General features: G+C 36.6%; 1 protein-coding gene across 1 annotated transcript in view; it reads right to left on the bottom strand.

Annotated features, from left to right (window-relative positions):
- KCNJ3 (potassium voltage-gated channel subfamily J member 3) overlaps positions 1-16,692 on the bottom strand; it is a 143,967-nt gene extending 127,275 nt beyond the window's left edge. The window contains exons 1-2 of the mRNA XM_003795946.3: positions 15,753-16,692; positions 5,386-5,602 (exon numbers count right to left, since the gene is read on the bottom strand). Coding sequence (XP_003795994.1) covers positions 5,386-5,602; positions 15,753-16,454 — 919 coding nt within the window. The 5' untranslated portion in view covers positions 16,455-16,692. The remainder of the gene's footprint in view (positions 1-5,385; positions 5,603-15,752) is intronic.
- Positions 16,693-17,401: the final 709 nt, after the last annotated feature.

Genomic DNA, 17,401 nt, shown 5'->3' with positions numbered 1-17,401 from the left:
AATTATGGACACTCTTGTGCTATTCCAGACCCGGAAAATGGCCTGGTCACAGACAGCAGAGACACACGGAGCATCTGTATATAAACATCAGAGTAAGAAAAGCAGGTTAATTTTCTCAGGAAGAAGTGTATGTATTTTGATGTGGCAGCCATTAGGGACTTTTGGACACAAACGTATCACTAAAGAGTGCTGTAAGCTAACTTTCTGGGCTTAGCGTTCTATAAGTAAAAGAGATCCTATGGGTACTAAATCCATTCTTGAGAAACTACTGTGATTTAAAAGCACCATCATGTAGGTTTAAATGGAAAGCTTTGAATTGAGAGACACCCCTAAGAGGGAAGACAGCCCCATACCTTGCCCTCTTGGAGCATTCGCAACTGCTGATATCTCTGCCGGCAATGACCCCCTTCTATTTATCTACTTTGCTCAAGGTGCTAAGCTCAGCTGTCTCTTCTCACACAGCCTCCCCTGACCTCACTACCCTTTCCATCTCTCTTTCCCTGCTTTATTATTTTTTTCCTGGTACTTATCACTTTCTACCATTCCAGGTGATATGTTTCATTCTGTTTATTGTCTGTTTCCCACTTAATAACATAATTACTCACAAGGCAAGAATTCTGTTTTGCTTGCTAATACATCCTCGAGGGTCTAGAATACTCTTTGGCCTGTCATAGATGCTCAATAGGTACTCGGGAAGTGAACAAATTAGATGGATCGAAAAGGAAAGTGGGTGGCTGGGATAAATAGCTATCATGAGATAATGATTTAGTATTTGGACAAGGTGACTCTGAATTTTAAAAAATAACACCCAAGTTGGAAAGTGGCCTAGAAATTAATAAGAAATACATGACCACAGCTGGGGAGTGGGAGGGAGGTTTCAAGGGAGATAAAGGGAACGGCACAATTGTCGGTACCTGGTGAATTCACTAAAAACGTAAATATCTGCACTAGAAATGCAAAGGCAGAGAGCTAGTAAATATTTGCCAGAGAGTGGAGCAGTGGGAAGGGATCATAGTGCAGGATCTAGGGAAGAACTGAAAAAGATAAGGAAGAAGATCAAAACAGACAAACAAACAAACAGGAGTAAGAGAGAATGCGGTTCTTCCTGGGAAGAGTGGGGGAAACAGTCAGTGGGACGAGGGGCCACCTCTGAATCCCAGAAAGAACCTTAGAAATATAAAGGAAAGACCTGAAAATATTTCAGAGCAAACAGAAATGAGCCGAACGAATTTTACGAGTCAGGGATGGTAAGAAGTGAAACTTGAGTCATAGGTGGTGGGAAGTAATGCATAAAAAACCTTACTGGCTATAAAAGAGACGGTGCGGGGAAAGGCATGAAGACCTCCCCCCACCACCCCAGGCACCAGGAAGAAGGAAGAGAAGGACTAGGGGAGGGGAGATAAGGAGATAATAAATAAGTGTATACAAATTGAAGTGTCACTTTATTTTTGATAGACTAGGTGGAGAGATGATATGCCAAGGAAGGGATGGGACAGCTGGAACTGGGGGCATGGAAAGAGAGAAAAGGTCTAAAATAGATCCCATGGGGAGCAAGCCTGAGAGTACAGAAAAGACTATTAAAAAGACTGCCAAATAGCAGCAGAAACCAGATTGAAGTTTGGAAGCATGAGTTCTAATGAGCCAAATCTTCCCTGCTTTGTTTGCCTCTAGCACTGCTCTCTCTCCGGGGAGAAGCAGCAAAGAGAGCAAGGGGTAACCTCTGCTTAGGAATTGCTAGATGAGCAGGATGCAAAGGTTATTAATGAAGAGACAAAGCTTAGGAGGGAAAATCCAACTCACTTGAAGCAAGGAAAGCAAAAATTCCTGAGTCTGATTGCTGACAAATATTTCTATGGAATCAGGGAAAGCAATTAATTGTGAGTCCTGGGCTGAAAGCTGAAACAGTCAAGGAAATTAGAAAGTTTCTAATTTCTCTCTTCCGTTCCCCCATCATTCCTGCTGAGCCCATAGGAGTGGGACTAAGCAAAAACTAAATGAAATGAGAAGGTTCTTTCCAGACCACTGCTGCGAAGGGAGCAATTGAGTGTGTGTGTCCGGATAGGGGTATAGAGGAAGGAATGAAATTCACACAAAAGTGCTAACTATCTAAAATTGCATGCATTTCCAAGACATGAGAGGCATGTGTGCGGCAAATTTTTAAATAAACTACATGCAACCCATTAAAAAAAGTAGGGGGTTATGTACTATTTAATTTGAGATTACTAATTGATTATTCCATCATATAAATGTTAAGTTCTGCTTTGTAGTGAAATCCTAGCACTTCCTATGAGTACATAAAATCATCAGCCTCTCCCTGCTCTGACTTTTCAGTACTCCGTCCACATTGTTTACTCTGCTTCAACCACCCAAGCCTTTATTTAGTTACTGGAATTAATCAAGTTCACTTCCAACTCAGGGCCCTTGCAGGAGCCGTTCCACAATGCCTATCACACTCCTCTCAGGCACTGGCCCAGAAAAGCTTTTCCTGAGACAGACCATCCTTCCCACCAACATAAAGTAGCCTGCATGTACTTTTTAATCTCAAAACCTAGTTTTATTTTGTCTTTTATCCTTGACACTTTAGTATCTGATAACATTATTTAAGTCTCATTATTTATTTTCTCATTAGAGTATTTTCCCCATAAGGAAAGTTCTGTTTGTCCAGGTCACCACTATATCTCAAGCCTCTCATATACTTTCAAGCACACAAAATATATTCAATAAGTACTTATCTAGTAAATAAATGAATGACAAAAAGTTAGTATTTTAATATTAAAATTGTGACATAGAATAAAAGCTTATTCACAAAGTAATGAGAAATTTTAAAACAGTATTTTTACTGCCTCAAACAATCCCAAAAGATCATATCTATCTTATTCTAAGCAATACACATTAAAATTCATCACGAATAAAAGGATAAAGGAGGATGACTCCCTAAAAATGAATCTAAATACATCTTAGTAAAATTTTAAATGATCAAATGGACATAAAAATGCTCATGTTATTTTTACCAGGCTGGGAGATCTGAAACTATAGAGAGATTTTACAGAGTTTGAACAACGTGGGATTTAATTAGTGAGGGCATACACACAAAGTAGCAGATAAATTTTCCACAAGATAAATTCCATAAATTATGAGTAACGTTTTGCTGTTTGTCTTGCTATATTACATCTAGAAAATAAGCCTAATTAAGAGGTTAAGAGGAAGCAGACTTTAATCTCTTCTCCATTAAAGGCAAACTCTAAAAAAGAAATTCAGTGTCCAACCAAGGTTTTACATTTTCTATGGAAAATACTCTCCGCCAGATGATTACTTTTAAAAAAAAGCAGGAAGAAGTGTGAAAATCTAAAAATCTAACACGTAAGTTAGAAAACTCATCACGACCTTATGTAGGACATTATTTACTAACCATAATCCTGTGACATACAGGTAAAATTTAAAATCAACCTGGCTGACTATTCTCTTGGGATACCCATGTAGAAGCCGTGAATCAAAAGAATACATGAGTAAGGAAACCTCAAACATATCCAAAATGAGAGACACGCCACAAGACACCTGGCCTGTGTTCTTCAAGTGCACCCAGGTCAAGAAACACAAAGGAAAGTAAAGAGAAATAGTTTTTTTCCATCTCTACACTGTGATTTTACAGAAAAAATGGTTTCATAAGAAATACACACAGTATTTAGGGGGAGAACGAAGGAAAAAAATTGGATTTGTAGCTAAGTTGACAGGAAGGTGGATAATAAAATATTTTTAAGGCTGTTAAGTGAAATAAAAATTTTCTTGTATGCAGTGACTAGAATAATAATAAGCAATTTGTAAACTTATAAGAAAGTGTATAAAAGACAAAACCATCTTCCATAAGAAAAATAAAAATGACGGCATCTGTTTTTAAGTTCTAATAATGCGTAACTACTTTAAGAAATGAGATGAATGAAAAGTAAATTGAAACTTACAGATTTCTTTCACTAAGAGGCTATCTTAGTTGGTTTTATTCTTTACTACTCTATGTGATTTTTAAAAAAATATTATGTCATTTCAATTTTAAGTTGAAAAATTGAAGGGAGCACTTAAATCACAAACTAGTACCCAGAAATAAAATTGTGTATATAGATTAATGCACTAAATCTTTTATCTCTGTCCTTAAAATCTTACTTTTTAAACTGAAGTGCCAACAATGAAATAAAAGTAATGCTCCAAGCAGATTGGAGGTGGTTATTACGTCATCCACACTTTAGAGAGAAGGAAAGAAGCTTTTAGAGATTAAATATCTTTTCTAAATTTCAGATAGGTGTTATGTGACAGATGTGTTTAAATGACAATGGCTCCTTGGAAAAGAGTAATTGTTACATCATCAAAGATCTTCCATCTTGGGAGAAAGCTTGTTTCATCTGTATTACTGCTAATGTTAACTTCAACACTCCTAGAGTTGATTCACAATCATTAGTATTTTGAGATTCAGATGATATTGGTTTAAAAAAAAGCTAAGGTAAAATATTTCTTGATTTCTCAATATTTATAAGAAAAATAAAACAGAAGTCAAGATACACACATATATATGTTATGTACATGTATACATGTCTATTTATAATGATATGGACCCTACATTACAAGTCTCCACATCCAACAGCTTCTAAACAAACTGGCAATGTTTAGGCACCACATAATATGCTCCCATGTATCGCTTCTTTCCTTTGCCAAGCAAACTCTCCTCAGAAGGTAGCAAATTTAAGTATTGGGGGCATATTGACATTATATTGCATCTGAAGTAAGAACATAACAGCTCCTAGTTATACTACAGCAGAAAAAGGAGAAAAAAGTTTTTAAAAAAGAAAATTTGGGTCCAGGTTCAACTGGGGAAATCTACTGACCCACTTAAAAATTAAAATGCTACGTTAGCACACACAGCACACATGAGCACTCCCACGAGGAAATTTCCACTGAGGTTGCACATGGTAGATAGCAAAGTTCTACCAGTGACTCCCGCAGTCGCCATCCCCAAGGCAAGAACATGCAGGCTGAATACATGTTACTTACTAATCACCCTACATTTTTCAACTTTGACTTTAAAAAAGGAAAAATCGTGATCATATGAAAATCAAGGTTGTAATCAAAGTAGAACATTGTAATCACTTCTAAGAATAATCTGTTTCCTTTTTTGACAGAGAGTATTCCTGAATTAACATTATGTATGTAACCATCAAAACAGTAAATCTTCATTTTCAAAGTAGTAGCCCTTTTAATACTACAAAGAAACAAGAGGCAAATCATTACTCTCACTACTGTGGAAAGTCATTTAGCCCAATTCATAACAGATACTGTGCACATCATACAATGTCATTATGGAATAAAGAAATTTGATGACATATCTATGGTTTTACTCACCAGTTGTTTCCACAATGCCTTCTAGGATGACGACAATCTCGAACTGTTCAGTTTGCATGCTTCGCTGGGATAGGTCATAAAAGGGGCTTTTGGCATCGATCACGTGGCAAATTGTGAGGGGGGACACAAGAAAAAGTTGATCTGCCCCTGTACTAAAACCTACATCCAGTTCAAGTTGGTCAAGGGGCAGGAACTCACCCTCAGGTGTCTGCCGAGACTAGACAAGCACACAGAAAAAGAGAAGAAATCACCACTTGTACTGAAATTTTCAAGGCAGCCCAACAGTAATTTACATCATTGCCAACATTCTGCACTATCAATCATCTGCAACAAAATCCAAACAAATCATTATGCAACTATGTTCTAGCAAATGGGCCAAAATCCACATAGCTCATGCAGAACATACATGCATTATTTATAATATACAACTTGCTATAATTACCATTCCCTAACTCGTGAGCTTTGGAGAAGTGCCTGGTCCAACAATGGATGTTAGCACAAACTGTGGTACTGAGTACATGCGCAACTGCTTGACATAAATCACTGCATGATAACTCATTGCTCACCGGGTATTTTTTTCCCCAAAAAGTAAATAATCCGGCAATTCTTAGGGAGTTTGCTAAAGCTGAAAATGGTTGACTATCATTTAAAAAGAGATTTATTATAAAAAAATAAAAACACAACAATTTATTTTTCCAGACTTTTGAAAAGTGCAAATAGATATAAGATGGAATAGAGTGAAGATTTTATTAAATCATGTTATGTACACAAGAGCTCACATAAAAAAAATAAAAAGGAAATGCTGTTAGTTAATGGCTTTCAAACTCCTAATAATAAATTGTACAATAAATGCCTACTCTCTATTTAGTTTATTAATTTTAAAACAAAGTGAAAACTTGGCACTAAATTTAACTTTCCTTAATAAAAATTCAATTTAAAAAATCCAGTTTAAGAAACATAATTTAGAAAAACTTTCATAAGGTTATGATCATTCAGTTTCATGACAAATCACTATAAACATAATTCAATAAGCTGTTTGCCTATTATGACTCTAAAAGAAAATTAAATATGACCATTAAAAATCAGCAAGCCATGAGAGTAACTCACTTATCCTCCTCCTCTCTTAATTTTCATTTTATTTTCATCTCTCTCACATATAATAGTCACGTACCAGCAAATATATATATAATCAGTATTTATGGTAACATAATTAGGGCTGGGTAGTGATGAGTTAAATACAGAAAAATTGGGGTGAAAGAGGGACCATGCTGTTGGCCAAAAGGGACTTTGATGAATACAATGTGTTTTAAAAGACTCCTTGTAAAACTAACTGGATAAACAAAACAGAATCTCCAACACTGGTCTGTGCAATGAAATGAGAGTTTGAAAACAAAATTCTTAATCTGAGTTAAAAAAAAAAAAATACATTGGCTTTTTATGTGGAGCAAATGAGTCTGAAAATATCGAAAATGTAGTTTATAAATACATCCTTTATGGCAAAACAAAATGAAAGGCTTCCAATCGGTGGTGATTATTATGGCAGCAATTGCTGCAGAGTTTTAACCACAGAATTAGTCAAATTAGAGAGGCCACTTCATACTGAGATGGTCAGGAATAGTATTTGCGTAGAAAAAAATCTAAGGAAAACTTTGATACTTTTTTTTACTCTCTACCATGGGGGTAGATAAAGAAAAAAAAATAGAAGAAGAAGGAGAAGAAAAAGAATACGATTACTGAAAAAAAAATTCATAGAAAAATGATGTAAAAATAAAAACAGCAGCTCTAGCAACTCATGTTGGAGAAAATGCAGCATTTCCAAGCCAGCATGAAAAAGCTCTGGGGCTTTTTCAATTCACCTGTATTTCTAAATTTATTCTCATCTTAGTAAAATATCGATGAGACAAACATCCTCCCCAGTACACAGTTATATAACAACTATTGATTAATTGAACAAAATAAAAGCCAAACACAAAGCAGAAATAAATAAAAACGAAACCCTAAGTCATTGTTCTTTCATGTACTAAGAAATAGGTGCTATATAAACACAAGGTGGTATTTTAATGTTTACAACTAACGAACAGAATTTTGGTCCTTTTAGGACTATTCTAAACTTTGCTTTTCCTGTATTATATGGAAATATTGACAATGGTAATTCTTTATACATTCAATTTCCCTTATAAAATAATCTTCCCAAAGAAATATGTTTTTTCTTATAGACATACACTGACACTAAAACTTCTCTTCCTGTTTTATATTCTTGTTATTTCTAAAGGTTTTAGCATTAGCTGGGAACTTCTGTATTCCTCAATCACTCAACAATCCACGAAAAGAAGAAGTGGCCTAGATACAGGCAGTTTGTCAGGAGAATGCCATCCTAGAAGAAGAAATATTTTATTTTTATCAAGTTAATTTATTCAGAAATAAGTAACTTAGCGTTAAATATACATGGATTCTTCTACTACTCAATATACCTTCTGATTTTAAATGTTTGTTCTACATACTCAAAATTACACTTATGTACCTAGACACCCCATGCTTTACTTTATATTCTACCCAGATCCTCCTATTACATGACACTATGTTAAAAGTCATAATAATTCATTTTGCTTTTCATACTTACATATTTTTCAGATAAATGAAGTATCCTAATAGGAACTGAAAATTGTTTTGCAGTGGAAACTATATAACATAGCCTTTCTTTAAATGACTGAGACCCTACACATAGCTACTATTGTCATGTCCACATCTTCGTGTTAGGCCATCAAATATTTCAACTGCTAATAGGATCACCTCTCTGATTTTTGTTTACTTCTTTGATTCTGAAATAGATCAGGATGCCTGTTAATCACTAGGATTAAGTAGAAGGTTTTGGCTCAGGTCAACAGTGAAGAGTGTAGTATTAGTGTGGCAGATGCTTGGAATGTTGGAATTGTTTGAAGTCTTGAGCTCTTGACTAGAGCCAAGTTATCTTATCACTGCTGAAATACTTTTCATGTTTCATACAACTACAAGTGCCTAACAAATACATTTTTAGGAGCATACACATTCTACTCTAAGCTCATAAATAATTTTAACTTAGGGGTCCTAATTCTAGTGCAATTCAGGATATTAACTGGAGCAAAGAAAAGAAAAGCCTATGTTAGTTGTAAGCCTTTCACACTGGATAAGTGGAATGAGGGAACGTTTGTTCAGGGAACTGTGATAAACGTGTATATAAATGGAAAAGATACTGAGAAAAATAGAGGAATTGTGTATGTTCCTTTACAAAATTAACAATGATCTGTGAGTTGAGTATGTAATAATTCATTAGTACTGACATTTCATCACTTTCCTACTGTCTTATTTAGATATTAATTACAATATTTCAACCAGAAATATCTGATAATTGGCAGAATATTTTGAGGTAAAAACCAGTATAACTTTTCTTCAATAATATCATCTTAAGAATTATGATATGAGAAGAAAACTTCCATAGATAGAGCAATTTGGGGGTCCAAATCTCCCTCACCTCTATAAACTTCCTAATTCTCAAGAAGACCATGATCATGATCATTTCCTAGATAAAAATATGTAAATAAATATCACTTGGATCAACAATAACAAATTGTTTCCAAATTCAAAACAATTGCTAAGAGTTAAGATTAATGTAGCAAATTATTATTTTTAAATTTCTAAAAAGCTGATTACTAAGATTGACTTTAATTTTATAAAAAAAATCCTTTGTAATCAAACAACTTTGAAATAAATAAGAAAGAAGTGGAAGGAAAGATGGAAAATTGATAATTTAAAAATGTAGAACATAATTTGAAAAAAACTATGACCTGAGATTGACTTTTATGCAACTGTGTTTTCAATTTTATGGACTCTTGGGAAGGAAATAAGGACAATTTCACCATTTCAAAACTTTTTGGTAGACTGAATTGCAATTTCTGGCAGTTAGAATAATTGAAGAAATCTAAAGCTTAAAATTAGTTTAAATTGACAGTCCAAAAATTTATAATGTGACCATCATGGATTTTTGCAATGATTTTGTATAAGTTAGATTGTGACAATAATTTTGGTGTCCTCTTACCTATGGGGCACAAGGAAAGTGTACATGGCACTCCTACAGGGTGAAGGGCTCAACTATAAATTGGACATTACCTAACAAACACACGCATGTAACCTAATTGTTTATACCCTCATATTAATCTGAAATTTAAAAAATTATTAACTTTTAAAATTAAAAAATTATTAAAAATTTAATATTTCAATTATACACATTTTCATTATATACAAATTGTCTATGTGTGGAATTTAAGGCTTGTGCCACATTTTATAGTCATCCTTACTAATTTCAAGAAGCAATTAATGTCGAATGACTTCAAACTCTCTCCTGAAAAGACTTATAAGGTAATCAACTACAATTCTGACTACAAATGGAAAAAGAAGTCAAAGTCCTTGGAAGGGACCATCATGGTCATGAACTTTACATAAAAACAGCTTCAAATTACAGATTATCCACCGTTGAAAGCTTATCCAAAGACAAATAAATAGACACACACCGTATAACCCTGGCACTGTTGTGGCATAAGCAGATCCATATGTGGCCATCCTTCAAGGGGATTTGTGGCCAAGTGCTACATTCATTCTGTGTTCTCTAACAAAATCCACATCTTTACTGCCTTTGTCCAATCTAACTGGTAATTGTTTTATTTCCTAGCTCAAAGTAAGGCTCAAGAAATTTTGAATAAATAGTTAATCATTATCTAACACTAGAGAATTGCCACTATCATACTTTAAGGCCTGATCCACACCTCAACACCTTTTACAAGTCCTCACTGGTAAAGGACCCTGAGGACCAGTGGCTAGACAAGAAAAGAAAAGGAAGCTCCCAAGGAGACTGCAGGCCAGTCTCACCTACCACCTCACCACCATTTTATCCGTCATTTCACTTTTCTTCTTTAAACATATCATCTATGTATACATGTATGTCTGTGTATGCTGCTGATGACATGCTGAAGTCAGAAAGAAAATTACATGGAGTGAGGTCAGAATAATAACTAAAAGTCAGGAAATAAGCCCATGGCAGGTACCAGGAGCAGGAAGAAAAATGCCTTGTGTCTCAAAACAGTAATGGTAATGACTCTGGCACTCAGACCAAAGTTTAAGTCAGGTGGAGGAGAGTATAGACCTGGAATTTTATCTGGATTGTCCACAATTAAATTGTACATTTAGTTGGACTCTTTAAGCTTAAAATTCCACAGATATTCAGTGGAAAAATTACAACCAATAACAAGTTTAAAACAAAGATTTTTAATGTTAAGCTAATCAATCCATAAAAATATATTCATCTTTATGAAAAGAACATTGCTTATAAAATGAAATGTAATTTATCTTATAAAAGATTATGGGAGGCTTTAGTGCCATTCAAATGAAAGAGCTGCTTTATAATCCCTGGAGGTCCTTTTATGGAGTTTATAATAACTGTGGACAGGGTTGGTAACCCCACTTCCACACTTCCCTCCTACTCACCAAATACCCTGCAATCCACCAAATGATTTCTTCTGCTTTTCTTTCTCATTTGTTCTTACCTACTGCTGTTTATTTGTGGGTTATTATGTCCCTTATTTCTGTTTACACTTTATTCACTGAGCATAAGCCACCCTGTATTTTTAATGTACCATATTAAAAATAAAAAACAAAACAAACAAAGCAAAACACATAACTAGTATTGAAAAAGAGAATAATTACTACAGATTTTAAAAAGAACCTGAATTCTATATTTACTGAAGAATTATTTTACTTGTATCAAAGAAAGCAAAGCTACACTAAATAGGAAGTTTTAATTTTTAGTTATAATGAATTTTCCTAAAGAACTCACCAATGAATATGGGACTTAGCCCTTGAGAGTTCTGAAGTACTCACTCTTAAATCCCTCAAATATTTTTACCAATAGCTTAGATAATGTTCATAAGAACAGCATTCTTCGTAGATGTTCATTTGTGGATTTAATTTTTTAAAGGGAGGTAAATACTTGTTTCCAGATTAAAAGTAAAGTTTAAATTGGTCAAGATCAAGTTGTGAAAAGGATCAGTCAAGCAAACTAAGATTGTATAGAGTCAAAAACATGATTGCATTTAAGTGCAAGATACGCATTAAGGACAAACCAATAAATTTATGAGAAAAATCTAAGAATCCTGGTCCAGGAGTCATTGTAGTTAAAAGATTAATGTTAGCACAAAATGTTAGCACATATTATGTGGATAAAAGGCTTAATGGTTTTTCAGACCACATTTTTTAAAATTACATTTCCACTTTTACATGGGGAAGCCAGATGACATTCAATTTTGAGTATTCATATTAATGGAGAAATTTTAAAAGTGAGTACAAAAATCATGCTTGAGATGCTTAAAGAGGAAAAGAATGCACTCCATGATCTTCCACTAATGAAAATTAAGGGTTGCATAGCTGACCTCCTAGGACAGAAAAATGACGACTGCTGTCAATGAATGGAAAAAGTGAAGAAATCAGATTATGCTTTCATAAAAAAATATTATCCTTAGTTCTTTGTTTCAAAATATAAGAACAACAATAGTTAATTTTGCTTTTTACTTTATGCAAAAAATTGTGTTCTGACTGGATGAATATAAACACATATGATATATATATATATATATATATAAAAAGCAGCATGTACATATTAAGTTTATAAACTCCTGAATTGTATCTCAAAAAAGTAGAATTTAATTCTTGCCCTAACAAGTTATATGACCAAGTCAGTCAATCATTGTATCACAATGACAAAAAGGAGTAAATAAGATTTCCAGATCCTTTAAACCCAGCACTGAACTTCAACATTTAGCATTAAAGCCAAGGCTCTCAACTCCCTAAACCAGGTATTTTTACAAAACCATTCAATTGGATATGAAATTAGCATAACCATTATATTAATTAGTCCCTGTTCTTCAGGTTAAAAAAAGAAAAATATAACTAAACTAATTGCTAATTCAATATGGCAGTGAAAGGAAGAAAAGAGAAACAATATTCATCCTAAAAGAGGTTTCTATTGCTGTATTTATAACCAAAACATAGATTTTTTTTGTGGAGAACTTCAAACTATATCTTTTTATTTTCCTTTAATCTACTTTGAGTAGAAAAAGGACTGACCCTTCCAGTTAGGAACTGACCCTTCCCATAGAAGATCTGCATTTGATTACCATAAAAAAATTTCAGAATTTTTAAGCTGAGAAGACAAAAATGGAGATGAAATAAAAGTTGCTTTCACAGAAGAGAAAGTCATAATTAAAAATTAGGTAGAGACGTTAAAAAAACCTTTTTTAAAAGTTAGACAATCTTTAAATATTTTGAATCTAAATTTTATAGCATCAAGCATTAGAAGTTCTGGTCTGTGTTCTTAACATCTTCTAGAGAATCGAAGATGCCTTGTGATTATTAAATATGCCTTTTATATTCACGTGGAATATAAGCTTTTATTCAGCAAATAAGAAAACAGCAGTACACAAATGTTAGTAAAATTTGCAGGTAATAGGGACAATCTACATGAACTGTAATTACTATAATTAAGGATTATATTGTACTTTGTTGCCTTAAAAAATCTATATATTCTGCATTAAAGACATAAATTTTACATTTAAAATGTCAAATGGAGGCTAAAAAAGGAAACTGTAATATTTAATAAGAAAAAATGTATAAAATTTGATGAACTATTATTTGTTTAACATTTTAGTATACTTCTCTTTACAAATATAGTTGACTGTTTTAGGTCACTTCATCTCAGTCCCTAAGAGAAAATGAGAGCAACTTGTTAAAGGCAAATCTCCCCGATAATTTTGCTGAATGTTTTTAGTTCTCCAATAAACCATGACTATGTTTCAATGTCATTTTAAGTAATGACAGAAAGTATAACAATCTATTTTATTAACCATGGCTACAGATAAAAACCAACATTAAAGAAACTACACCCACTGCCTGACCGAAGCACTGCCACTAATCAACCATCTTCATTCACAAAAAGAAGGGGAGAATTTCACCATTATTTTGTTTAAATACAAATTGATGCCATATGTCAATTATTCTTCTAGAACTATCTTCTTAATGAATTTTAAAAAAAGAATTTCATAAGAACAAGATATGTAATATTTTACTCAGAAGTTGTTTTTATCACCTTGTGTTAATATAGCACCTTGCTTCAAATTTTTGAACATATACATCTTTTATGTTTTTAATTGGGACATTCATTATGGTACGTGTGGTACATGGCCTTCTACAGAAAAATCATTATCAGTACTCTGCACCACTGTAAAGATGGGGCGCTTTCAGATACATTGCACCTTTCTATTAAAAAAAAGAAAGTGATATGTATATTAATTCATTCTGGTTTTATCTGCTTTTGTTAAAATAAAAATTGATAAAGTCAAAAAACATCAAAAGTATGTGGACTGGAAAAGACAGCAATTTTGATAAATAAACATATATTTTTAAAACTAGAAATAACTATGAATAATCTTTAATGTCTAACTTTCTCTTTTCATTACACCAATCATTGTTGTAAACTACTCTTCAGTAAGAGTCTAAAGTGATTCATAAACATGGATTCCTTGACAGAAATTTTGGCACTGAATTAACAATTAAGGTGCTCATCTCTGCCCAGTGGGCCTAACTCAAAGAAAGAGGTGATATACCATGGAATATGCACAGAAATGGGGACACGCAATTACTGCTGCAAAAACATATTTACAACAGCTGCTCAACTTGACCTGACAATTTCTGTAGTTCAAACAGTGTTAACAGCAAATGAAAATTTGCTAAGTTAAATTTTAAAATTGTGCATAGTTCATTGAAGTTAATTATAAAAGAAAATGAACACCTCAAATTTGATTTACTCGTATTATCTTAATGAACCTGTGCATACATCAGAGCACGCTGGCCATTTTCCACTATGGTTTATAAATGGAGTCTGTTTACTGTATGTAGCATTGTAAATATTCATATAATGTGAAGTGACAGGACAAGTGAACTGCTTTAATTCAAACACTGTACTGAGCAACTTGGTCAAGAGTAATTAGGGTAAGATCTTATGTATGAATAATGAAAATGACAAGAGAGCAAAACTTTTTAAAAGCATACTGGATCACCTTTAGTTAGAACTTAATTGGAGCTGTATAACACAATATAAAACTGGAGGATGAAAATTGAAATTTTGAGAGCAAACTCTCAAATGTGTATCCGATGCTCTTTTTACTAGTAATAAATTCTGAATCTGGCTGTTGTTGTTTATGCAATCTCAGATCAATGTTTTTCAATTTATGGACTGTTTATTTGAGCTTATCTTTTTCCATTTTTGAAAACTTGAAAACGACTAAGAAAAATCCCTCAAGAAAAAAAAGAAAAAAAAAAAAGAATTGTAAATGACACAGAGAGAGAGACCTGGGGTTTATTCCCTTATTCTCAGACTCTAATTGGATATGCAATTAGGGAGGTCTTCTCTTGCTCGTGTTGGTGCCCTCTAACGACTAGAAGGACCTTGCTACAAGAACCACTCCATGTACAATTTGTTTTAGCACTTACACCGCGGATGGTAGGAAGCAATCTTCTTTAATGGTTACTGAAAAGCTTCAAGTGAAATCTGTAATTGACAGAGGCTTCATAGAAACAGGCAATTAAAAATAAAATTAACAAGAGGCTCTACAGGAGAAGCACTCAAGCTTTCACAGAAAACTTCTCTAGGAAGACATTTAGTAAAAATAAAAATTTACAAGAACTAAGTGTGGTTTCTTCCTCTTTATTAACTGCTTCTTGAAAAGATTACTACAGATAGAGCTAAAGTTATTGGGTCTAGAGAAATAATCTACCTGTTAATATTACTGGTGGTGGGAGGGGAGAAAGCAAAAAATACAGAAAATCCCAAAGAGAAAATTGAAGCAAGTTCAGCACCTGTTTCTTCAAAGTGCAAGATGTTCGCTTCAAAGCGGTCTAGTACCTCGCATTGAATGGAGTAGTGTGCCTGGGTCCACAACCATCAAAACCTTTCTAAAGAGCAAAGCAGCACAGGCGGAGAAGCAAAGGGGGCACAATTCCCCTGCAGGCTCCACAAGCGCCAACACCGATCCTTAAGTGTTACTAGTCCAGAGAGCGACACAAGCACCCCCGAAATGGTGAGTACAAATAGGAGCACAAGAGCGAGTGAAAAAGAACGGAACTGTCAGCTGCGCTCTTTGCCCAAGCCCCCGGCCCCTCCCTGCAGAAGGAAGTTTACCTGCGGCGACAGGTGAGGCAGGGAGCGGGTGTGAGGTGACTCTCAGGTGAGTTACTTCCCAGGCTGGGGGGAGAGGTCGCCTGGTGGGGAAGGGGCGGGGAGCACTTACTTTGAGCAGCTTGCAGCGGATCTGCGCGGAGACCATGTGACTGTTGCGCAGGTTGCCCACCCGGAACATGAGAGTGAGTTTTCCGTCCCTCATGGAGATCACCGCGTGCTCGCTAAACATGAGGGTCTCGGCGCGCTTCTTGGGCTGGGACATCTTGATGAACATGCACCCGATGAGGAAGGCATCTACGATGGAGCCGAGGATGGACTGGAAGAGGAAGAGGATGATGCCCTCGGGGCACTTGTCGGTGATGTAGCGGTAGCCATAGCCGATGGTGGCCTCGGTCTCGATAAAGAAGAGGAAGGCGGAAGGGAAGTTATAGACATTGGCCACGCAGGGCGTGTAGTTGCCGACGTGGGCTTTGTTCAGGTCGCCCCGAGTATAGGCGATCACCCACCACATGGACGCCATGAAGAGCCAGGCCACGGTGTAGGTGAGAATGAAGATGAAGAGGTTCCAGCGCCACTTGAGGTCCACCAGCGTGGTGAAGAGGTCCGAGAGGTAGCGGCTGGTCTCGCTGCCCAGGTTGCCGTGCTGTACATTGCACCGGCCGTTCTTGTCCACGAACCGCTGCCGTTTCTTCTTGGGCACAAGCTGCTGCTGCAGGTCCTGGCCCGGCCCCTGGGGCTGCAAACCCGAGCCGCTAGACGAGGTGGTCACTACCTGGTAATCGTCCCCAAATTTCCTTCGGAGTGCAGACATAATACGGAGGGGAGAGCCAGATTCAAATGGAAGCAAAGGCGCAGGAGCTGGGCGCTGCAAACTAGCACCAATAAGGAGGTGGGGGTGGGGGAGAGAGGGGGAGGCAAAGCTAGTGCTCCGGGGTGGAAGGGAGCCCCGGCAGGTACCTGCCTCCTCTGGCCCCTGCAGACGCTACTCCTTCTGCCCTAGGACCGAGGCTTTTTTTCCAAGGTTAGTCTTAAAAGAAAAAAAAAAGTGTGTTCTCCGGCACTCAAGGCAGGAGGAATGCAAGGACCAGGAACCCAAGCGCAATTTTGGCTCCAAGCTTTTCACGGCTTGTCTTTTCTTCCCCCTCTACCGGCATCCCGAACCACCTCTGTCCTTCCCACAGACCTCCTGACTGACTCTCCTGCAAATACCCTCAACCTGACCACTGACCGTTTAAAATGAATGAGTTGACAAGCGAGTTTCACCCCACCTGCCAACTGCAAGCTGGCGAAGCCGCCTCTACCTGCTGGACCAGACCCTCCCCCCTCCCCGCCGCTCCCCAATCTTTCGACCCCCGGGATGGCTACCCGCTGCCCCCGGCGATCCCGCCTCCTATCTTTTAGCCCAAATCCCGCCCAAAGACATGTCTGCTGGGCACTGGTGCAACGCCCCCTACCCAAGCCCTCCGGGTTCAGAGTCCCTGATGCTTCGCTCCAGAGACCTGTCCGCCTGGAGTCCACGGGCCGCCGAGTTTCCGCGGGCGCCCCCAGGGCCCTCGGGTGGACCCTCAAGGGCCCAAAGGCCACCCCTGCGCTCAGCAGAGACGCGACAGTGCGCGAAACCTGGGCACTCACCCAGCAGGAAAGGGCAGGAGGAGGCGCAGCGGGCGGCAGCGGCAGCCTGGCCTCGCACTCTGCACTCAAGGCTGTTTTCCTCGTTGTCACTTTTCCTGGTGTACCACGATGGGCGCCAATGCAGGT

Source organism: Otolemur garnettii, unplaced genomic scaffold, assembly GCF_000181295.1.
Source record: "Otolemur garnettii isolate 467f Iridium unplaced genomic scaffold, OtoGar3 scaffold00098, whole genome shotgun sequence".
Classification (NCBI taxonomy): Eukaryota; Metazoa; Chordata; class Mammalia; order Primates; family Galagidae; genus Otolemur; species Otolemur garnettii.
The sequence above is the reverse complement of the archived record's forward strand: the minus strand, read 5'-3'. Positions and strand labels throughout refer to the sequence as shown.